This window comes from Asterias rubens, chromosome 5 (genome assembly GCF_902459465.1).
Source record: "Asterias rubens chromosome 5, eAstRub1.3, whole genome shotgun sequence".
Classification (NCBI taxonomy): domain Eukaryota; kingdom Metazoa; phylum Echinodermata; class Asteroidea; order Forcipulatida; family Asteriidae; genus Asterias; species Asterias rubens.
In genome coordinates this window covers 16,486,820-16,513,100 of record NC_047066.1, presented here as the reverse complement: position 1 = coordinate 16,513,100, position 26,281 = coordinate 16,486,820, and the positions used below count along the sequence as shown (strand labels likewise).

General features: G+C 40.8%; 1 protein-coding gene across 3 annotated transcripts in view; it reads right to left on the bottom strand.

Moving 5' to 3' along the window:
• Positions 1 to 1,834: 1,834 nt before the first annotated feature.
• LOC117290302 (rRNA methyltransferase 1, mitochondrial-like) overlaps positions 1,835 to 26,281 on the bottom strand; it is a 42,732-nt gene continuing 18,285 nt past the window's right edge. For 2 of the 3 annotated variants that reach the window (XM_033771616.1, XM_033771617.1), the window contains 3 exons: positions 25,625 to 25,754; positions 14,813 to 14,932; positions 1,835 to 10,875 (listed from right to left, as the gene is read on the bottom strand). In XM_033771616.1, the coding sequence (XP_033627507.1) occupies positions 10,838 to 10,875; positions 14,813 to 14,932; positions 25,625 to 25,754 (288 nt within the window). In that variant the 3' untranslated portion in view covers positions 1,835 to 10,837. The remainder of the gene's footprint in view (positions 10,876 to 14,812; positions 14,933 to 25,624; positions 25,755 to 26,281) is intronic. The other variant, XM_033771618.1, reaches the window with a different exon arrangement.

The following is a 26,281-nucleotide window of genomic DNA, read 5'->3' as shown; positions in this document are numbered from 1 at the left end:
CACAGAAAAGTGTGATGAAATACACTGAACATGATGAACTACATGTATTTTGTGTTTGTCTTAAATTGATTTGAAAAAAGAATTCAATTTTATTTGTTTTTATGGGAAGGGGCTTAACTATTGCAATAAATACTTGACAATGAGTTTGGTTTTTAGACATTTCAATATGTATTTTATTTATTTCTATATGTACAATGATAAAACACTGGTTTTGTTTACATTATCATCATAGACCTTACAAGTGTCGCGCATATTCAAACATTTTTGGGAGCACGGTGGTGCCATGTACATGGTGTACATTGCTTCTACAAGTTAATGAAGCAAACCTGTACACCGCAACAAGTAAAAATGTTTGAATACATAGAAGACTTGCTCACTCTATTTCTTTAAATATACTGTACATTGTAAATTTTATTTGTAAATAATAAAGGATGTAAAGTATATTGTCTCAAAGCAAATGAGTGTTAATTTTTTCCGATAGTGTTCTCAACTCGAAGTAGTTAACTTGCGATACTCAATCCATGCAATACAGCACTGTAGTCAATAAATAAATAAATAAACATCTACGTAGAACACGCTGCAAACAGATGAAAAGCTGGGGCAACTTAATAGGTGTTCTTAAAAAACATAAAATACAAAATTTTCCTTAAACAAACTTAAACTTGGTTGCCTGTTTGTGGAACAGGGCCGACAACATTTAAGTGTGGGAACAAAACAGCAAAGAACTTTGAGGGTTGCTTTTAACTAATTTAAGTGTGGGAACAAAACAGCAAAGAACTTGAGGGTTGCTTTTAACTAATTCAAGGGTTGCAAAGATACCACACAATCAAATATCCTTTGTAAAGTATTGTTGAAACATCAGCCTTGCTCCCCCAGTCCACCTCCTTCATCAACATCAAGACCATCAACTTCAGTGATGCTGTTTGCAAGTCCCAAACAAAAGGCCAGATGTTTTTATTTATTTTATTGAAGACAGCTCTGTTCAAATTCTAGTGTTTGCTGCAAAGCATTTTGCTCTATTTTAACATACCACAAACAAAACATGGTCATAATTTCTTTAAAAAATTATAGAGTAAGCCTCGTGGAATTGCCATAGAAGATATTCTTCAACGTTCCAAGAACCACAAAAACTGGCAAATGACTTGATGAGCTGAGTGTGTGTGTGTGGTGGGAGGGGGGGGGGCAGCATGTTAAGCTACCATGATGAAGATGCAACTGCGACCAAGGACTCGGTTAACCTAATTATCGCTGGTACATTTTTTTCTTTCTAAATTGTTCTTTTTTGTCCTGGTTGTTAAAGAAGAGATTAACCTACAGTTTATTAAAGGCGAAAAGTATGACACTGACTGAAACTTTAACTTATTACAGTATGGTTGTATGTCATAAGTGGTCCTTGAACCCATTTTCTTATTGACTTTTTTTCCCAAACGACCTTCCCTGCATATATATACCATCTTAGCTGACCATAATTTGTTCAGATTTCTCGAAGCTACATGTACCTTCAAATTGTGAAACCTTTGAAAAAGCACTTACACTTCAACCATGCTCTGTGTACAAACCAATAGCCACCATGAAGATGTCAGAAGTTGTTATGTAATTTGTTATCGTGACTGGTGTAGTCACTTTAGTCGGTTCTGACTATCAGAGAGCTTAAAGACACTGGACACCTTTGATAATTGTCAAAGACCAGCATTCATTCTTACTTGGTGTTACATGGTTTATCCCAACATACATGTATATGCATATAATAACAAATCCATGAAAAATTGAACTCAATTGGTCGTCGAAGTTGTGAGAGAATAATGGAAGAAAAAACACCCTTGTCGCACAAGTTGTGTGCTTTCAGATGCCTTGAATTCGCGACCTCAGCTGAGGTCTGTTTTTTAATTCAAATATTTTTGAGAGAAATCGAGTAGCGTTATAGTTACTGTATCCAATGAGTGTCATTTCCTTGTAGGAAAATTAATAACATCAACATGGAGCGGCTGAGAAATGAGCTTTTGGTATCAGATTTGTGCATCAACCCTCCTCACCATCTAAATGAGTTAATGGCAAGTTATAATGTTACCCTCGCAGAAGCCTTGGATAGACATTCTTACTCTCGCAGAAGCCTTGGATAGACATTCTTACTCTCGCAGAAGCCTTGGATAGACATTCTTACTATTATAATGTTACCCTCGCAGAAGCCTTGGATAGACATTCTTACTCAAACCATTTCCTTCAGGCCTCTTGTACCCTGGTATAATATTGACATCAAAGCTGCCAAGATAATGAGAAGGAGGGCTGAACGCAGATGGCATGGGACAAGAGCAGTTTCTGATTTAAACATCTTCAAGGCATGGAGGAACTCTGTTACTACTCTTGTTGTTAGAGCCAGAAAGAAGTTTTACTATAATGTCATAAATGATAATTGTTCTGATCTTATATATATTATTATGATCTTAGGAAAATCTTTACTCAAGACAAATATTGATATTCCTTTACCACCGTTTGAAGATAAGGTTACTTTTGCTAATGACTTGGGTCAGTTCTTCGTCGGGAAAATTTATCAAATCCACGCTAAGCTGGATGGGATGATATGTGGTACTTGTAAGTATTCATCTGATACTGGTACAAGCTCTGGGTGCACTCTGCACATCAATCTTGCTCTCTTGACCCAATGCCAACACCTGTTGTAGTTGATTGCATAGATGTCTTGCTTCAAACGTTTACTATAGAGTCATCAATGCATTGCTCATTTGTGGCTTCCCGAAAAATTGGAAAGAGTCAATGTACACTTATGTTGAACAAACATAACCATGATCATGTGCCTGCTACTTACCGCGCATTATTGTGAAATGCGCTATATAAGAATTTGTTATTATATTATATTATTAGCAATCTTTCTTTTGTTTAAAAACTGATTGAGAGAACTGTTTTTAATCAAGTTCATGATCATTTAACTGCTAATAATAATGTATCCTCCTCTTCAGTCCGCTTACCGTATGAATCACAGCACCGAAACAGCACTTAATCAAGTATACACAGCACAATCTCATGAAAATGAAGTTAACATGTTGTTGTTCTTACTTTATTTGACCTTAGTGCAGCGCAGCATTTGATACTGTTAACCATAACACTTTACGTAGTCGTCCGAGGTCTAAATTTGGGATAAGTGGAATTGCTCTAGATTGGTTTTCTTCATATTTAACTGGCAGGAGTCAATGTATAGTGATAGAGGAAACCAGTTCGGACAAGTTTGATGTTACCTGTGATATACCACAAGGTTCCTGTCTTGGACCTCTACCTGGAAGGACGCAGCGAGATCTCTCTACCCAGTCTTCAACGAATCATAAGATCGCACTACCAGGAGAGAGATGCGACAGATCTCTATAAACAACTCTCCCCGCTGATAGGGAGATAGGGAGTCAGCCTAGGCCAGTCCTGTTTGCTAGCCAGGAAAGTGATTCCAGATTCCAGCTACGATCCGCACCCTGTGCCAGAGATGTTTCGCCATACCATATTGACTGGCTTGAGGAGCGATGCCATAAAGACAGAACTCTGACCCTACCTGGATGAACCAAAGACATCTGATGAATTGCTCTTTGAAAAGATTAATGTGTTCTCCAGCCTGGAAGAAGAAAGACGGCAGAAACTCACCCAAAACAAAGCAGCCACCATGAATGAAGTCTGAAGTAAAGGACAAACAGACCATGCCAGCAAAACCAGGACTACTGATGACAGAGATTGCAGAGCTGAAAGCAGGGATTGCAGAGCTAAGTTCATTGAAAGGCCAAGCACTCCAAGAATCATTCCAGAGGACACCACAACAGCAACCATCACAATTTGATACCTTCATCCCGAGTTCGTCAAGGATGCCACAAGCGTCAAGAAACGGGAACCGGCTCTGACTGTCACCACTGCTTCAAGTATGGGTGATCAGAACACTTTGCTCGTGGATGTCGGAGAAGCAGAGACCGTACACACCAGGGAAATGGTTCAAGGTTACGTCCGCGGGACAGGGAGTAGCCAGGAGAGAAAGACAGTCCCAACCACACCAGCAGGATCGAGACCCCCGACCCATTACTTCCATATACCACATCACACCCAGACAACATCAGAAGGTGACAAACCTCATCGGTAGATTGCTACAGATTACAGTTTTTCTCCTGGCTATTGTGCTGGTGTCCAAGGCTTGTACTGGATTAATGTTTGTGACCCACCAGTGATTTGCCTGCCTTGCGACTTTCTTTTTTTCTGGTGAGCCAGAGACTAATTGATCTTTTTTCTTCAGATTAGCATGCAGGGAATTCATTTTCTCAATATTTTTTCTGTATGATTTTTTCAACAATTCTTTGTTCTGGGGCAATGATTTGTTTTCAGATGAGCAGAAGGGAGTTTAATTAAGTCGATTAATAAGGGGAGGGGGGTAAAATGGGGTAAGTTAACTACTGGGGTAATAGTTTGCAATGCGAGTGCTGCAAAAAAAAAAATGTAAACAATTCAGCAACAATTATTTTATTTTTTTTATTCAATTTCAATCGCACAGCATGTAAACAGCGACATAGAAATAAATATGGGTTGGAAAGTTGACCACCATCTTGAAATCAGTGGAAAGTATAATAACATACATGTAATCATCAACAAGTAAAGGTTTGAAAGTGGCCTTGGTGCCCTTTCAGTTGGCCTTGGTGCCCCTTTCTTTTTTGGAGCTTTTGAGGCCAAGTGGCCTTGCCCCTCTGAAGCTAAAGGTTGAGGCCTGAAAGTTGGTTCACTTGATTCAGGCTAATGATCCAGAAGAAGTCTGCAGTGTCAAATCTGGGAGGCAGAACATTATGATACACAAACACAGCAACTTTGGTATTCGATGTTTGGCACGAGCTGGCTTGACAAATGGCAAGATAGAAGGACTGTTCATACCAGACGTTGAACAGCATTGGCCGGAAGGTCTTCAGGTAGAGGAATCAGTGGTGAATCTCATAACAGGTACGGCAACCGTAATCCGAGTGACGAACTCCACAGACAGAGACATCATGTGCAACCCTCTATGCTGAAGACATCGACACCATCACCCAAGCAAAGAGAAACCACTGTTTCCAGTATCTCCACCGTGAAGGAATGGATTCCCCCTGTAAACCTGAGTCATCTGACAACCTCACAGAGGTCTGCTGCCGAGAAGCTTCTTTGAGAGGAGTCAGCCGCTTTTGCTAAAGATGACTCGGATCTGGGACGTGTCCCCGACTTGAAGATGGAGATTCGGCTACGTGATGAGGAACCCGTCAGAAACACGTACACTTCAATGCCCCGCCCACTGTACCAGGAAGTCTGGACGTACCTGGCAGACCTAATCAGCCGTGACGGATCAGGAAGTCTTCTTCTCCATACTCATCAACAGTAGTGTGTGTTCGGAAAAAAGATGGAAGTCTCAGACTCTGTGTTGACTACAGAGAGTTAAACCAGAAAACTATTCCTGATCGTCAGCCAATCCCTCGAATCAAGGACGTGTTGGACAGCCTAGGCGGCAACCAATGGTTTACCCTCGACCAAGGTAAAGCATATCACCAGGGTTTTATATCAGAACAAAGTTGTCCACTCACAGCTTTCATCACACCTTGGGGACTTTACGAATGGGTCAGGATTCCATTTGGGTTGACAAATGCACCAGCAGTTTTCGAGCGATTTATGGAGACTTGCCTTGATGGACTCAATGTTGAAACTGCCATGACCTACCTTGACGATGTTTTGTTGTTTAGCGACAACTTTCAAGCCCACCTTGTTCATCTACGGCAGGTCCTGAAGCGTTTACAGAAGCATGTTAAGACCCAACAAGTGCGAGTTCTTTCAAAGTGAAGTACGCTACCTGGGTCGACTGGTATCAGCAGAAGGTCATCGACTTGATCCATCTGACATATCTGCTGTTCGGTCCCTCAGCGAAAAGTGACCAGAGACTGTTGGAGATGTCAGGAAGTTACTTGGACTACTGGGCTACTACCGCAGTTACATCCAGGACTTTTCTCGCATCGCACGACCATTAAACAACCTACTGAAAGAAACCCAAAGCCAAGGGGAAATCAAGCTCAAAGATGAAGTCTGCGTTTTCATATTACTAAAGTCTGCTCTATACTAGTTTTTTACTATCTCCATAATATAAAGCACTTAAGTAAACATTTATCTCACAATTCTCTTATTATTTTATTAGCCGTCTCGATTATTGTAACGGCTTGTTTTATAGTCTTCCACTTACAAAGAGTTCAGAACGCTGCTGCAAGGCTAGTTGGAAATACAAACAGATTTTGTCATATAACCCCCATCCTGAAGGAACTGCATTGGCTGCCAATTAAAGTTCACATTTATTTTAAATTGTTATTGCTTGTTTTTAAATGTATACATTGTTAAGCTCTTGACTATGTTTGTGATCTTCTCACTGTCGGTTGCTCCAAAGTTGTGGAATGCACTACCGCCTTGTTTACGAGGAGGTATTTTGCTGGGGTCCTTCAAGGCCAAATTAAAGACCCACTTGTTTAGGGAGGCTTACGATCAGTAATTACACTTTTATAATGTGTGGGTGACAGTTTTTATGATCTTTGTGCAATTTGCTTGTAAATGTTTGATGTAATTTTCACTGATCGTTATTTGCTGTAACTTTTTAATGGATTTTTACATTTGATTGTTTTCGAATGGATTAATTTTCATAATTTAATTTTTTTTAAAACTGGAATTGTGTTTAATTGTTATGCGCTCTCGAACAGGCTGGTCCTGTAGAGAGCGCAATGTAAGTTCAATAAGTTATTGTTAATATTACCTCATGACTGTCATTGTTGTTGTAATCTGTTCATTCATTATGAGCTCATCAAACTGCAGGAACATTGGCAATCATGTTTTACTATATCCTAAACCATCTTGCCACTTTTTGCATTTGAGTATTCCTACCATTGCTAGCTGGGGATATTTAACTTAATCCAGGCCCTAAAACGAATCCTCAAAGTCATCAAATGGTGCCCTTTACTACCAGAATGTTCGGAGTTTAAAAAACAAGATGGTTGACTACAAATCAGCTAAACATGCCAACATCTTAAGCAATAACTTCCAAGTGGTTTGCTTATGGGAAACCTGCTTAAACCAGCACGTTCTCGACGATGAACTATCCTTTAAGACTTCTCCATACATCGGCGTGACAGAAACAACAAGAGAGGAGGGGCACTTTTGACGTTGGTGAACAATTTGATTATCTCCTGACGACTTTCCCAGTTTGAAAGGAATGATTGTGAACTAATGTGGTAAGGTAAGGTAAAGTTAATTTTATTTGCAACCACATACGGTTGGATTCATTATAAAAAAAAATACTAAAACTTACAAAATACATCACAAAAACTTTAAAATCATTAACCTATGGATTGAACAAAGTGTTTCTTCTAGAAAAAAATGTACCGTTGGACTTTTTTACTCAGTTCAGCCATCTCCCGAGTCAATGCGAGTGCAACACAACAGACATGATTTGATACTGATTGAAGATTTTAATTGACCTGATTTGAATTGGTCTGGTGACGGTGCGTTTACTGAAATCTGAGTAAAGACAGCAACTAGAACAAGAACAATATGCTGTTTGTATTCTTGTGGTACTTGTTTGCTACACAGTGATGATGATCCTACCTTCAATGTGGTTCATGTGAATGACAAACACACATGTGACGACCCCAAAAAATAGCGCCTTCCCTGTGCTTTTACTGTGGCAGTGACGAGGATCTCCAGACGGGAAATGATCAATGTATACCTGATGAGTGCAGTGTGTAAAGATAATGGAAAGCAGCCAAGAAAGAAGAACACAAGAGCATTTGCACCAAGAGGAGTAGAACTCTTAATCAAGTTCTGGTAAAACTCTAGTTTTTAGATTTAACTGCTGAACACCTATATGTATAGTCGGTTCTGTGGGCTCGTTCATCTAGTAAAGCATACATGGAGCTTTAACATTCTAAAAGAAGCCAGAAGACCACATGATTTGGACAACAACCATATGCTTGCCATGATTGAGAACAAGATGAATACAGATGACCGAAAGGTGTTGTAATGTATTCCTACATTATGTTAATGTGTATATGCTAATGAGCAGAAGTTGAGCATGCGCACTGCATTACTGTAATAAAGCACTCATGATACTGGCAAGTATGTCACTACATGTTTCACTTATTTAGTGTCCTTAGACATTACATTGGCGACGAAGAAGGGATTTCAGACGGTATGATATTTTCGTCAAGATCACCTTAAGCTAGTATAGCCTTAGTACAGCCAGATTTTAGGTGGATTTGTTACACCGGCCAAAACTGCAAATTATCAGTGTTTATTGAGCGGACTAACTCGACACTTTGACGAAAGTTCAGCACAGGTGTTTGTGCTAACACAGTACAACCAGCGACGCACCGTTCCACACATGCTCGGTTGGAGAACTTTTGTGATTGTATGCTAATACGGGTCAAGAGTCACGCAACATGGTGGCGTCCACGGGTTACATTGGAAGCATACATGGAGAGAGCGGGCATGTTTTTCAATGCCAATATTATTAGCGATTGGGCAACACCAGTAGTAGTTGTGCCCAAGGCTGACAAAACCGTTCGACTCTGCGGTGACTACAAAATCACAATCAATCAAGCCGTTGACTATGAACAATACCCATTGCCAACATCGTAAGATCTATATGCAGAACTTAGCGGATCAAGAGTCTTCAGATCATTACCATTGAGAAATCCTTGCTAGCGGATCAAGAGTCTTCAGATCATTACCATTGAGAAATCCTTGCTAGCGGATCAAGAGTCTTCAGATCATTACCATTGAGAAATCCTTGCTAGTGGGTGTCTGCAGCTCGTAATGCAAAGCACCGTGCCTGCACTGATGCACAGAAATGTAAAAATTAACATGGTGAAGGCCAAGAATGAAAACAAGAGGAAGGGAATGCTAGAAGAAAAAAACTTAAAGCAAAGAGAACTAGACTTCAGAATGAAACTAAGAACCTACAAGAGTCAGCTAAAGTAGGGATTGAAGTGTCAACTGGACAAATAACATTGATTTCTTAGTTGAATAGTCTCAGACCACTGCCAAAGACAAAACTTCCAAAGTAGAAAAGGTTGAGAAATCAATTGGTATTCAATTTAATGCCCAGAAAAACACATACATGTGTAAGGTAGTAAGTACTTGATGTCTGGGAAAAGTCATTGAAAAGTAAGGGAATGCTTGATGTAAAGGTTATGGAATTCTGGAGATTAGAAAGTGCAAGAACGCTGAGGCCGTTTTGCTTAACCCATCCATGCACAGGAAAACACATTGGGAAGGACGAGACGGACACAAAATAGCATGGCATTCATCCCCTAAGCAGAATTAAGGAACTCCAATCAGGAAGGGACCCCACACACAGTCATGGGGAATATGAATGTAGACAAGTTCAAACAAAAGAAAATATGAAAGTCGGAGATGATCTATCGTTCAACTCCAGTTCAGCCCTTTTTTATCTTGGCCACCATGCACCATGCAACTAAAATGTAGGGGTGCTTCGCTAGTACCCCCCCCCCCCCAACTTATGTCAATGACTTTGAATCCTCAATCCTGCGAATCTCCCAATAATGAGGCTGCTGCATTTACATGTCCTTAGGTAAGTCCACCAGTCTTCATAAACTGTAAAGATTGCTGCAGAAAACGGCCCAACTGCGAGGGTTGAAATTCAATTAACTTGCAATTAGCCAGCAGGGACATTTAAAACAAAGAATGAATGGCCCGGCACAAAATTTGGTGGGCCAATATAATTTTGTAGTGTGAAAGTGCTCGCAGAGCGATGACATAGAGTCCTGGCAGTAATCAAGCCTCATGTGGATTTTTGTATTTTGTGTGAAATATGAAGTAGTTTGTGTATTTTGTGGGACTAATCAGCATAAAAAAATACAAAAGTAAATAAGAATTCATGACATGCACCCATGAGGAATCCTTCCTTCATGATCATACTGTCACATAGTTTTGTATGGACTCCATGGTATCCTAGATGTTATAATATCTAAGCAGTGTGTGTAATAATAACAGTTATTTTTGTAAACGTGTAAAACCGTTTTTGAAAGTAAACTTTCTGAAACTGAATTTAGAGTTGAATTTTTTTCCATACAACCGCGCATATGGTCGCGTCTTCATCATGACATTTTGACTTTGTGAAATCATGGAGCTATAAATATTCCTACCCCCTCCACAAAAACAACAAAGAAAAAAAAACTAGAAGGAACAAATCTTACATTGAACAGTAAATAATCTTCTTGTTCAGCCAAAAATTGTGTCATTTATATCAAATAAAGCCGAGACAATTTGCAGTTTTTCATTAACTAGCTTCCAAATCATACTTTGATTCCAGCTCATCCAGCAAATCATTAAACGGTTTCAGAGTGTTTTCTGCTTTCATCCATGAAGACCATAAACAGCCATCAACAAAAGTGGAGTTCTATTTTGTACAGATATTTGATCAAAGTTTAGTTGGTTTCTTCTCTGGTGACAAATACTATGTGGCTGTGCTACATAGTAATCTTTCTTCCTTCTAATAATGACTTTTCAGAAAGGAATAATTCAACTGGTCACTAGGAAATGGTTAGTAAACAAAAGGGTCAAACAAAAAAATACAAAATTCTACGTACTGAAAGAAAACCTTGAATAGGAAATATATTGGGCTACTGTATTAAAACTCATAGAACAGGTCGTTCTAAAAAAATAAAAACTAGCATTAACCTTGTAGGCCTACGCTTCCTGGAATGATGTCAAGCATGGTAGAGACATGATGTTCCGTGCTGTGTTGTCCTGTGTATATAAACCAAGTTCTTGAACAATCATCCTCTTGTTATCATCGTCTACCTTGGAGCAATGACTGAAGCAGAATACCTGAACAGAATCAAGTGCAAAGAAAGAGAATTATAGACCTGTGTACATGTACAGAGATGCCAACATTGAATTTTAAAAAAGAGTAGCATCTCCCAAATGTTAAGGGCGAGCGCATCTTGGGCTCCCTAAACCGATCTTTCTATTACTCTCTACAATGCTAATTAGCTCATTTTCAGGCATTGTTGTGAAATAACAATTACCTGTATGCATCAACAGAACAGCTACAAATGTTTATAATGGCCAGTGAAAAAAAACTTGAAAAAAACCCTGATTTCCCTCATCTTCTGACTATGTTTCAAAAATAAATGTAACATAAAAAAGGGTGGCCTTACTTAAAGGTAACATAAAAAAGGGTGGCCTTACTTAAATGTTTTTGTTTTAATGATCAGAAACGCAACAACAAGCTATTGGGAGAGTGAGGAGGAAAAAAAAAAAAAACGTGTCCGGATTTTGGGCAAAAAATACGTGTCCGTATTTTGGGCATTGTCTGGGCAGTGTCTGGACATCGGCGCTACAATTACTGGTAGGAAAACATGGAAACTGTCTAGCTTAGACCTCACAGGCCACTCAGTTGAAGGTATTTTTGTTCAGAAGGTCTCCTTTTTTTGTCGCCATTCTTTCGTACTTTTTTTGCCAAGCTTCGATAAAGTACATGTACAGCCAGCGTGGGCACAATAATAGTGGATACATGAGGAATGAGGTTACTGTGACACGTTAGCTCACACACAACCTCATTCCCCACGCACGTGTGCACTATTCCCCCCATCGTGTAATAGAGATCAATGGGTACGATCTTGCAGAAATGCACTAGCGTAAAAAATGCACACTCAGCCAGCCGGCCAGCCAGCGGGGGAGGGCACGCAACAATCATGCCGTCGAGACACGTACATTGTTCGAGTGAATTCGCCGCTATTATTCAACACTGCGTTCTAAAATTAAAAGTGTTTTTTTCTTTTCTGTTACAATTGTTTTGATATTTTTCTTAATTTTTATTTCCACTTAATAGTTCATTAGTTGTTTGCATGTATTGTACGATTTAATAAAATTATATTGGCCGGCTTGTTTAGTGTGTTTTATTGAGTATTATCGTAGCGTCGTAGTCACGTCTCGAAATCGTATTTGCTACGCCCAAATCGTGTATGTTGGTATCTCTGCATGTACATGTATGAAAGATTGAAGAATGAGAGAAAGTAACAACCAGTCAAACAGATAGTAATTCACTATACAACATTGTGTTTTAGCTCAAACATTCATCATGTTCATACATGTATGCTCCCAATTTTAAAACATCATCTGAAGAATAACATCGTGGATTGAAGAGCACCAGACTCAAGCTGTGATGTTTCTGATCAGTAGAGTGTGGGTTCCAGACCTAACCTTGACACTGTCGTCCTTGAGCATGATATACATGTATTATGTAATTGCTTTGTCTTTCGGATGGGACATTAAGCAGTAAGTCCTGTGAACTAGGAGTGATGGTGCATGTAAAACAACCCAAAACGCTTGTGAAAGAGTAGCACAAACCCCCAGTGTTTCTGGCTCATACAAGCACCATTTTTTACAGATTTTTTCAGGCTTGCGAGCTACAATGAATAAGTTTACTTACGTATGAGGCATCTTTTGTTTGTTTTATTACCAGAAATACATAAAAATAACAATATATTTTGAATGATATAAACAAACTTTAAGCGCCTTGCATCCTTTGGTATTTTGGCGCTATATAAATCCAGTTATCATTATAAATATTCTGGACCCGACTTGTACATGGTGTTGGCAGCATCTTATTAAAAGTCTCAACTTTTGCCAAAGATCTTCCCATTTGAAGGGTCGCACTAAATATTGACAACTCACGACCCCTCACGACAACTCACGACAACAATTTTGAAATGTACTTTAACAGAACATTTGAATATAAGTTAACCGTTAAATACATGCACAAGAGTCATATGCAGCCAAATCACTTTCAAACTGTTGAAAAAATTGTATTTTTAACTGTAAAAAAAGTGTTTTTTAACCCGAATTTAGTAACGAACGGAAATGTCTGCCATGTTGTCTTTCGACGTATTTGGACGATTCCATTACACCGCAGGGGTGATACAATATGCAAGATGATTAGTTACCATTTTATGTGCCTCTCACTCTCATGGAGTTTAAAAAAAATATTATATTTAAACCTCCCCTTTTATCTTAACTTCGAATTCCAGAGTGGCGGCTTAGTTACTAACAAGAAAGAAAAAAACAGCAGCTAAAACAAAAAAAAAAACACAAAAAAAACTCAGCCCTCAGAAATTACCCTGCCCCTGCAGTGTAGAAGATGACTCTTGTGCACATATTAATTGATTGACTTAAGTTCAAATGTTCTGTTAAAGTGCATTTAAAAATTGTTGTCGTGAGTTGTCGTGAGGGGTCGTGAGTTGTCGGTATTTAGTGCGACCGCATTTTAACTATAACATACATGTAAGGAATTAATTTTCGTTAAAGACACTGGACACTATATATAATTGTCAAAGACCAGTCTTCTCACTTGGTGTATACCAACATATGCATAAAATAACAAACCTATACAAATTTGAGCTCACTCAATCGGTCATCAAAGTTGGGAGATAATAATGAAAGAAAAATCACCCTTGTCACACAGAGTTGTGCGCTTTCAGATGCTTGATTTCGAGACCTCAAATTCTAAATCTGAGGTCTCGAAATCAAATTTGGTGAAAATTACTTCTTTCTAAAAAACTACGTCACTTCAGAGGGAGCTATTTCTCATAGTGTTTTATACTACACCCTCTCCCCATTACTCGTTACCAAGTAAGGTTTTGTGCTAATAACTATTTTGCAGGTTTCGAAATTAGCGGTCGCCCGGTCGCCAAATGCGAGTGAAAATAGCGGCGGGCGAGTGAAAACCCTTTATCACTAGCCCGCCGGGCGAGTCAAATAATTATTCGTTTTCACATAATAAAAGAGGGTTCAGTGGCAAAATCCCATAGAAAACTTTTACTAAAGCTTTTAAAATAGTAAGTTTGACAATTCTAGATACTTGCTAGATTTAATTTGGCCGTGATCGGGACCTGAATTGCTGTCGTTCGTTTCAGAAAACACACGTACAATCAATTGAAAACACGATGCACATACCACATGGTGCCGAGTATCCTCACAGTACACGATCACCCACTGGTCCATGCAGTATATGCACAGCACATACACAACACACACAGTCGTTCAAAGTCCATTCTGACCAACACTCCGCCCGCTGTGATTGGCCGTTGATGGCTAGGCTGTTAATAAATCCATGGTCATGATCTTCTTGACTAGACTTCAAATGCAGTACACGTTTACGAACGGAGTAAAGAATTGCCGCATGATGTGCATAATGCCTGCAGACTGTGCACAATGTACAGCCTTGGAGGAATTCTAATAACATGGACAACTTTTGCCAATAGAGGGCGTTGCGGGGGCAAAGTTCATTGAATTAGTTCTCGTTGTGCGTTGTTGACTGATCGTTGATTCATGAAGATTTTGTTGCAAACAGATTTCAAAACATGTTCAAATCAACCGACCCCCTAACCACAAAGTCATTAAAGTTGTTGTTAATGGAAAAGGGATAATTTAAGGTAAAAATTAGGATATAAAATCCTCCAAAACGCACTTTAAAGGGCTTCACTTTCGTTTTTTGTTTTTTTTCCGTTTTGAAACTTTTGTGTATAAATACATGCGGGCTAGTGAAAAAACCTGCAGGCGATCGAGAATTTTGGTTGACTCGCCCGGCGGGCAACTGAACAAAAAAGTTAAGGGAAACCCCTGTTTTGAGTAATTACCCATAGTGTCCACTGCCTTTAAGTCACACCAGCTGTAGAGCTTGGAGAAGCAACAGCCCAGGTTTAAAGGATAAACACTGTTGGAAGGAAACAATAAACATAAGTGTTTAAGAGTGGTGGCTTACCCGTAGCAACAGACACATTGAGTGAATCTACGCCAGAATGTAATATTCTGCCAGCAGGAATAGTCAATAGTACATTACACAGATCCTCAACTCCAGCTGATAATCCAGTACCTTCACTACCTACAACAACATCAAGACAAAAACAGGAACTTCACTCACAAACAATCCGGAATCACATAATCAGTAATCAAGGCATTAAGTCATATTTGTAAGAACCAGACTATTAGCTTTGAAAATAATTATCACCATAAATAGAAACTTAATTGGTGTTTAGCTTCGTGCTTTGCATTATGTTGGTTTCATGCGCGTACCAGCTACAGGATTGTTTGAGCATTCACACCTACTTATGGTATGAGCGTGCAGTTTGCGACACCATCGGTTCATAAAGAACAAACACCTACTTATGGTATGAGCGTGCAGTTTGCGGCACCATCGGTTCATAAAGAACAAACACCTACTTATGGTATGAGCGTGCAGTATGCGGCACCATCGGTTCATAAAGAACAAACACCTACTTATGGTATGAGCGTGCAGTATGCGGCACCATCGGTTCATAAAGAACAAACACCTACTTATGGTATGAGCGTGCAGTATGCGGCACCATCGGTTCATAAAGAACAAACACCTACTTATGGTATGAGCGTGCAGTATGCGACACCGTTGGTTCATAAAGAACAAACACCTACTTATGGTATGAGCGTGCAGTATGCGGCACCATTGGTTCATAAAGAACAAACACCTACTTATGGTATGAGCGTGCAGTATGCGACACCGTTGGTTCATAAAGAACAAACACCTACTTATGGTATGAGCGTGCAGTTTGCGGCACCATTGGTTCATAAAGAACAAACACCTACTTATGGTATGAGCGTGCAGTTTGCGGCACCATCGGTTCATAAAGAACAAACACCTACTTATGGTATGAGCATGCAGTTTGCGACACCGTTGGTTCATAAAGAACAAACACCTACTTATGGTATGAGCATGCAGTTTGCGGCACCATTGGTTCATAAAGAACAAACACCTACTTATGGTATGAGCGTGCAGTTTGCGGCACCATTGGTTCATAAAGAACAAACACCTACTTATGGTATGAGCGTGCAGTATGCGGCACCATTGGTTCATAAAGAACAAACACCTACTTATGGTATGAGCATGCAGTTTGCGGCACCATTGGTTCATAAAGAACAAACACCTACTTATGGTATGAGCGTGCAGTTTGCGGCACCATCGGTTCATAAAGAACAAACACCTACTTATGGTATGAGCATGCAGTATGCGGCACCATTGGTTCATAAAGAACAAACACCTACTTATGGTATGAGCATGCAGTTTGCGGCACCATTGGTTCATAAAGAACAAACACCTACTTATGGTATGAGCATGCAGTTTGCGGCACCATCGGTTCATAAAGAACAAACACCTACTTATGGTATGAGCATGCAGTTTGCGGCACCATTGGTTCATAAAGAACAAACACCTACTTATGGTATGAGCATGCAGTATGCGACACCGTTGGTTCATAAAGAACAAACACCTACTTATGGTATGAGCATGCAGTATGCGGCACCATTGGTTCATAAAGAACAAACACCTACTTATGGTATGAGCATGCAGTATGCGGCACCATCGGTTCATAAAGAACAAACACCTACTTATGGTATGAGCGTGCAGTTTGCGGCACCGTTGGTTCATAAAGAACAAACACCTACTTATGGTATGAGCGTGCAGTTTGCGACACCGTTGGTTCATAAAGAACAAACACCTACTTATGGTATGAGCATGCAGTATGCGGCACCATTGGTTCATAAAGAACAAACACCTACTTATGGTATGAGCGTGCAGTTTGCGGCACCATCGGTTCATAAAGAACAAACACCTACTTATGGTATGAGCATGCAGTTTGCGGCACCATTGGTTCATAAAGAACAAACACCTACTTATGGTATGAGCGTGCAGTTTGCGACACCGTTGGTTCATAAAGAACAAACACCTACTTATGGTATGAGCATGCAGTATGCGGCACCATTGGTTCATAAAGAACAAACACCTACTTATGGTATGAGCATGCAGTATGCGGCACCATCGGTTCATAAAGAACAAACACCTACTTATGGTATGAGCATGCAGTTTGCGACACCGTTGGTTCATAAAGAACAAACACCTACTTATGGTATGAGCGTGCAGTTTGCGGCACCATTGGTTCATAAAGAACAAACACCTACTTATGGTATGAGCGTGCAGTTTGCGACACCGTTGGTTCATAAAGAACAAACACCTACTTATGGTATGAGCGTGCAGTTTGCGGCACCATCGGTTCATAAAGAACAAACACCTACTTATGGTATGAGCGTGCAGTTTGCGACACCGTTGGTTCATAAAGAACAAACACCTACTTATGGTATGAGCGTGCAGTTTGCGGCACCATTGGTTCATAAAGAACAAACACCTACTTATGGTATGAGCGTGCAGTTTGCGACACCGTTGGTTCATAAAGAACAAACACCTACTTATGGTATGAGCGTGCAGTTTGCGACACCGTTGGTTCATAAAGAACAAACACCTACTTATGGTATGAGCGTGCAGTTTGCGGCACCATTGGTTCATAAAGAACAAACACCTACTTATGGTATGAGCATGCAGTATGCGGCACCATCGGTTCATAAAGAACAAACACCTACTTATGGTATGAGCATGCAGTATGCGGCACCGTTGGTTCATAAAGAACAAACACCTACTTATGGTATGAGCATGCAGTTTGCGGCACCATCGGTTCATAAAGAACAAACACCTACTTATGGTATGAGCGTGCAGTTTGCGGCACCATGGGTTCATAAAGAACAAACACCTACTTATGGTATGAGCATGCAGTTTGCGGCACCATCGGTTCATAAAGAACAAACACCTACTTATGGTATGAGCATGCAGTTTGCGACACCGTTGGTTCATAAAGAACAAACACCTACTTATGGTATGAGCATGCAGTTTGCGGCACCATCGGTTCATAAAGAACAAACACCTACTTATGGTATGAGCGTGCAGTATGCGGCACCATTGGTTCATAAAGAACAAACACCTACTTATGGTATGAGCATGCAGTATGCGGCACCATTGGTTCATAAAGAACAAACACCTACTTATGGTATGAGCATGCAGTATGCGGCACCATCGGTTCATAAAGAACAAACACCTACTTATGGTATGAGCGTGCAGTATGCGGCACCATTGGTTCATAAAGAACAAACACCTACTTATGGTATGAGCGTGCAGTTTGCGACACCGTTGGTTCATAAAGAACAAACACCTACTTATGGTATGAGCGTGCAGTTTGCGGCACCATCGGTTCATAAAGAACAAACACCTACTTATGGTATGAGCGTGCAGTATGCGGCACCATTGGTTCATAAAGAACAAACACCTACTTATGGTATGAGCATGCAGTATGCGGCACCATTGGTTCATAAAGAACAAACACCTACTTATGGTATGAGCATGCAGTTTGCGGCACCATTGGTTCATAAAGAACAAACACCTACTTATGGTATGAGCGTGCAGTATGCGGCACCATTGGTTCATAAAGAACAAACACCTACTTATGGTATGAGCATGCAGTTTGCGGCACCATTGGTTCATAAAGAACAAACACCTACTTATGGTATGAGCATGCAGTATGCGGCACCATCGGTTCATAAAGAACAAACACCTACTTATGGTATGAGCATGCAGTTTGCGGCACCATTGGTTCATAAAGAACAAACACCTACTTATGGTATGAGCATGCAGTTTGCGGCACCATCGGTTCATAAAGAACAAACACCTACTTATGGTATGAGCGTGCAGTTTGCGACACCGTTGGTTCATAAAGAACAAACACCTACTTATGGTATGAGCATGCAGTATGCGGCACCATCGGTTCATAAAGAACAAACACCTACTTATGGTATGAGCGTGCAGTTTGCGACACCGTTGGTTCATAAAGAACAAACACCTACTTATGGTATGAGCATGCAGTATGCGGCACCATCGGTTCATAAAGAACAAACACCTACTTATGGTATGAGCGTGCAGTTTGCGACACCGTTGGTTCATAAAGAACAAACACCTACTTATGGTATGAGCATGCAGTATGCGGCACCATCGGTTCATAAAGAACAAACACCTACTTATGGTATGAGCATGCAGTATGCGGCACCGTTGGTTCATAAAGAACAAACACCTACTTATGGTATGAGCGTGCAGTTTGCGACACCATCGGTTCATAAAGAACAAACACCTACTTATGGTATGAGCGTGCAGTATGCGACACCGTTGGTTCATAAAGAACAAACACCTACTTATGGTATGAGCATGCAGTTTGCGACACCGTTGGTTCATAAAGAACAAACACCTACTTATGGTATGAGCATGCAGTATGCGGCACCATCGGTTCATAAAGAACAAACACCTACTTATGGTATGAGCATGCAGTTTGCGACACCGTTGGTTCATAAAGAACAAACACCTACTTATGGTATGAGCATGCAGTATGCGGCACCATTGGTTCATAAAGAACAAACACCTACTTATGGTATGAGCGTGCAGTTTGCGGCACCATCGGTTCATAAAGAACAAACACCTACTTATGGTATGAGCGTGCAGTTTGCGGCACCATTGGTTCATAAAGAACAAACACCTACTTATGGTATGAGCGTGCAGTTTGCGACACCATCGGTTCATAAAGAACAAACACCTACTTATGGTATGAGCATGCAGTTTGCGACACCGTTGGTTCATAAAGAACAAACACCTACTTATGGTATGAGCGTGCAGTTTGCGACACCGTTGGTTCATAAAGAACAAACACCTACTTATGGTATGAGCATGCAGTATGCGGCACCATCGGTTCATAAAGAACAAACACCTACTTATGGTATGAGCATGCAGTTTGCGGCACCATCGGTTCATAAAGAACAAACACCTACTTATGGTATGAGCGTGCAGTTTGCGACACCGTTGGTTCATAAAGAACAAACACCTACTTATGGTATGAGCATGCAGTATGCGGCACCATCGGTTCATAAAGAACAAACACCTACTTATGGTATGAGCGTGCAGTTTGCGACACCGTTGGTTCATAAAGAACAAACACCTACTTATGGTATGAGCATGCAGTATGCGGCACCATCGGTTCATAAAGAACAAACACCTACTTATGGTATGAGCATGCAGTATGCGGCACCGTTGGTTCATAAAGAACAAACACCTACTTATGGTATGAGCGTGCAGTTTGCGACACCATCGGTTCATAAAGAACAAACACCTACTTATGGTATGAGCATGCAGTATGCGGCACCATTGGTTCATGAAGAACAAACACCTACTTATGGTATGAGCATGCAGTATGCGGCACCATCGGTTCATAAAGAACAAACACCTACTTATGGTATGAGCATGCAGTTTGCGACACCGTTGGTTCATAAAGAACAAACACCTACTTATGGTATGAGCATGCAGTATGCGACACCGTTGGTTCATAAAGAACAAACACCTACTTATGGTATGAGCATGCAGTATGCGACACCATTGGTTCATAAAGAACAAACACCTACTTATGGTATGAGCGTGCAGTTTGCGGCACCATCGGTTCATAAAGAACAAACACCTACTTATGGTATGAGCGTGCAGTTTGCGACACCGTTGGTTCATAAAGAACAAACACCTACTTATGGTATGAGCGTGCAGTTTGCGGCACCATCGGTTCATAAAGAACAAACACCTACTTATGGTATGAGCATGCAGTATGCGACACCATTGGTTCATAAAGAACAAACACCTACTTATGGTATGAGCGTGCAGTTTGCAGCACCATCGGTTCATAAAGAACAAACACCTACTTATGGTATGAGCGTGCAGTTTGCGACACCGTTGGTTCATAAAGAACAAACACCTACTTATGGTATGAGCGTGCAGTTTGCGACACCGTTGGTTCATAAAGAACAAACACCTACTTATGGTATGAGCATGCAGTTTGCGGCACCATCGGTTCATAAAGAACAAACACCTACTTATGGTATGAGCGTGCAGTTTGCGGCACCATGGGTTCATAAAGAACAAACACCTACTTATGGTATGAGCATGCAGTTTGCGGCACCATTGGTTCATAAAGAACAAACACCTACTTATGGTATGAGCGTGCAGTTTGCGACACCGTTGGTTCATAAAGAACAAACACCTACTTATGGTATGAGCATGCAGTATGCGGCACCATCGGTTCATAAAGAACAAACACCTACTTATGGTATGAGCGTGCAGTTTGCGACACCGTTGGTTCATAAAGAACAAACACCTACTTATGGTATGAGCATGCAGTATGCGGCACCATCGGTTCATAAAGAACAAACACCTACTTATGGTATGAGCGTGCAGTATGCGGCACCATTGGTTCATAAAGAACAAACACCTACTTATGGTATGAGCATGCAGTATGCGGCACCGTTGGTTCATAAAGAACAAACACCTACTTATGGTATGAGCGTGCAGTTTGCGACACCGTTGGTTCATAAAGAACAAACACCTACTTATGGTATGAGCGTGCAGTTTGCGGCACCATCGGTTCATAAAGAACAAACACCTACTTATGGTATGAGCGTGCAGTATGCGGCACCATCGGTTCATAAAGAACAAACACCTACTTATGGTATGAGCATGCAGTATGCGGCACCATCGGTTCATAAAGAACAAACACCTACTTATGGTATGAGCATGCAGTATGCGGCACCATCGGTTCATAAAGAACAAACACCTACTTATGGTATGAGCATGCAGTATGCGGCACCATCGGTTCATAAAGAACAAACACCTACTTATGGTATGAGCATGCAGTATGCGGCACCATTGGTTCATAAAGAACAAACACCTACTTATGGTATGAGCGTGCAGTTTGCGACACCGTTGGTTCATAAAGAACAAACACCTACTTATGGTATGAGCGTGCAGTTTGCGGCACCATTGGTTCATAAAGAACAAACACCTACTTATGGTATGAGCATGCAGTATGCGGCACCATCGGTTCATAAAGAACAAACACCTACTTATGGTATGAGCATGCAGTTTGCGGCACCATCGGTTCATAAAGAACAAACACCTACTTATGGTATGAGCATGCAGTTTGCGGCACCATTGGTTCATAAAGAACAAACACCTACTTATGGTATGAGCGTGCAGTTTGCGGCACCATCGGTTCATAAAGAACAAACACCTACTTATGGTATGAGCGTGCAGTTTGCGGCACCATTGGTTCATAAAGAACAAACACCTACTTATGGTATGAGCGTGCAGTTTGCGACACCGTTGGTTCATAAAGAACAAACACCTACTTATGGTATGAGCGTGCAGTTTGCGGCACCATTGGTTCATAAAGAACAAACACCTACTTATGGTATGAGCGTGCAGTTTGCGGCACCATTGGTTCATAAAGAACAAACACCTACTTATGGTATGAGCATGCAGTATGCGGCACCATCGGTTCATAAAGAACAAACACCTACTTATGGTATGAGCATGCAGTTTGCGACACCGTTGGTTCATAAAGAACAAACACCTACTTATGGTATGAGCATGCAGTATGCGGCACCATCGGTTCATAAAGAACAAACACCTACTTATGGTATGAGCGTGCAGTTTGCGGCACCATTGGTTCATAAAGAACAAACACCTACTTATGGTATGAGCGTGCAGTATGCGGCACCATTGGTTCATAAAGAACAAACACCTACTTATGGTATGAGCGTGCAGTTTGCGACACCGTTGGTTCATAAAGAACAAACACCTACTTATGGTATGAGCGTGCAGTTTGCAGCACCATTGGTTCATAAAGAACAAACACCTACTTATGGTATGAGCATGCAGTATGCGACACCGTTGGTTCATAAAGAACAAACACCTACTTATGGTATGAGCGTGCAGTTTGCGACACCATCGGTTCATAAAGAACAAACACCTACTTATGGTATGAGCATGCAGTATGCGGCACCGTTGGTTCATAAAGAACAAACACCTACTTATGGTATGAGCGTGCAGTTTGCAGCACCATTGGTTCATGAAGAACAAACACCTACTTATGGTATGAGCATGCAGTATGCGACACCGTTGGTTCATAAAGAACAAACACCTACTTATGGTATGAGCGTGCAGTTTGCGACACCATCGGTTCATAAAGAACAAACACCTACTTATGGTATGAGCGTGCAGTTTGCGACACCGTTGGTTCATAAAGAACAAACACCTACTTATGGTATGAGCGTGCAGTTTGCGGCACCATCGGTTCATAAAGAACAAACACCTACTTATGGTATGAGCATGCAGTATGCGGCACCGTTGGTTCATAAAGAACAAACACCTACTTATGGTATGAGCGTGCAGTATGCGGCACCATCGGTTCATAAAGAACAAACACCTACTTATGGTATGAGCATGCAGTTTGCGGCACCATCGGTTCATAAAGAACAAACACCTACTTATGGTATGAGCATGCAGTATGCGGCACCATTGGTTCATAAAGAACAAACACCTACTTATGGTATGAGCGTGCAGTTTGCGGCACCATTGGTTCATAAAGAACAAACACCTACTTATGGTATGAGCATGCAGTTTGCGACACCGTTGGTTCATAAAGAACAAACACCTACTTATGGTATGAGCATGCAGTATGCGGCACCATTGGTTCATAAAGAACAAACACCTACTTATGGTATGAGCGTGCAGTTTGCGGCACCATTGGTTCATAAAGAACAAACACCTACTTATGGTATGAGCATGCAGTTTGCGACACCGTTGGTTCATAAAGAACAAACACCTACTTATGGTATGAGCATGCAGTATGCGGCACCGTTGGTTCATAAAGAACAAACACCTACTTATGGTATGAGCGTGCAGTTTGCGGCACCATTGGTTCATAAAGAACAAACACCTACTTATGGTATGAGCATGCAGTATGCGGCACCGTTGGTTCATAAAGAACAAACACCTACTTATGGTATGAGCGTGCAGTTTGCGGCACCATTGGTTCATAAAGAACAAACACCTACTTATGGTATGAGCATGCAGTATGCGACACCGTTGGTTCATAAAGAACAAACACCTACTTATGGTATGAGCGTGCAGTTTGCGGCACCATTGGTTCATAAAGAACAAACACCTACTTATGGTATGAGCATGCAGTATGCGGCACCGTTGGTTCATAAAGAACAAACACCTACTTATGGTATGAGCATGCAGTATGCGGCACCGTTGGTTCATAAAGAACAAACACCTACTTATGGTATGAGCATGCAGTATGCGGCACCGTTGGTTCATAAAGAACAAACACCTACTTATGGTATGAGCATGCAGTATGCGGCACCGTTGGTTCATAAAGAACAAACACCTACTTATGGTATGAGCATGCAGTATGCGGCACCGTTGGTTCATAAAGAACAAACACCTACTTATGGTATGAGCATGCAGTATGCGGCACCGTTGGTTCATAAAGAACAAACACCTACTTATGGTATGAGCATGCAGTATGCGGCACCGTTGGTTCATAAAGAACAAACACCTACTTATGGTATGAGCATGCAGTATGCGGCACCGTTGGTTCATAAAGAACAAACACCTACTTATGGTATGAGCATGCAGTTTGCGACACCATTGGTTCATAAAGAACAAACACCTACTTATGGTATGAGCATGCAGTTTGCGACACCGTTGGTTCATAAAGAACAAACACCTACTTATGGTATGAGCATGCAGTATGCGGCACCGTTGGTTCATAAAGAACAAACACCTACTTATGGTATGAGCATGCAGTTTGCGGCACCATCGGTTCATAAAGAACAAACACCTACTTATGGTATGAGCGTGCAGTTTGCGACACCGTTGGTTCATAAAGAACAAACACCTACTTATGGTATGAGCGTGCAGTTTGCGACACCGTTGGTTCATAAAGAACAAACACCTACTTATGGTATGAGCGTGCAGTTTGCGACACCGTTGGTTCATAAAGAACAAACACCTACTTATGGTATGAGCGTGCAGTTTGCGACACCGTTGGTTCATAAAGAACAAACACCTACTTATGGTATGAGCATGCAGTTTGCGGCACCATTGGTTCATAAAGAACAAACACCTACTTATGGTATGAGCGTGCAGTTTGCGGCACCATTGGTTCATAAAGAACAAACACCTACTTATGGTATGAGCATGCAGTATGCGGCACCATCGGTTCATAAAGAACAAACACCTACTTATGGTATGAGCATGCAGTATGCGGCACCATCGGTTCATAAAGAACAAACACCTACTTATGGTATGAGCGTGCAGTTTGCGACACCGTTGGTTCATAAAGAACAAACACCTACTTATGGTATGAGCGTGCAGTATGCGGCACCATTGGTTCATAAAGAACAAACACCTACTTATGGTATGAGCATGCAGTATGCGGCACCATCGGTTCATAAAGAACAAACACCTACTTATGGTATGAGCGTGCAGTTTGCGACACCGTTGGTTCATAAAGAACAAACACCTACTTATGGTATGAGCGTGCAGTTTGCGGCACCATCGGTTCATAAAGAACAATAATAATAAACAATTATCCAAACCAAAGAGAATACTTTCTCAAAGTAGTTTATAATAACAACTGCTGCACTGTTTCTCACCCAGTTAGTTTTTATCATTTATGTTTATGGTCATTAATTTTTGTAGAATGTACCAATCATGAAGCAAAGCATAAGTTAGCACAGTGGTATCATTACACCATAGAGCATTGCACTTGCTCCATGATTAAACACATACCTATAACCAAAGTGGTTGGTTTACACACAGTGAAATCCTCAGTGGCTGCTATCTTAGAACCACGCCTTGATACATTGTGAGAAGAAACACTCGTAGAACCAACAATCTCCCATCCGTTCTCTCGTTGTTTCTGTAATGAGTTAACATGCTAATAAGTTAAAGTAACACGTTGCCTTGGATCGGGCAAGTTGGTCTTTGAAAAGTGTTTGTAACCGTTTGTTATAAAATGCACATGGTTAGAAAGATGAATTAAACAGTTAAAAGTAGAATACAATTATCCACACAAATTTGCCTCGAAATTGCGTGGTTTTCCTTCCTCTTTGCACTAACTAACATGGTCCGCCATTTATAAGAGTAAAAAATTTGACTCCCATAAATGGCCAACCGTTTTAGTCAAGAGGTAAAAGGAAAACCATACAATTTCGAGTGATACTTGTTTGGGTCATTGTATTCTATTTAAAAAATTTCTTTCTAATTATATGCATTTTATAAGTGACGGTTACAAATGCTTTTCAAAGACTATATTGATCGTCCCAAGGCAACATATCCCTTAACATGTTAATGAGTTAACATGTTAATGAGTTAACTAATGAGTTAACATGTTAATGAGTTAACACAGCATACATGTACGTATCTACTTTGCTGTTTAGATCTGTT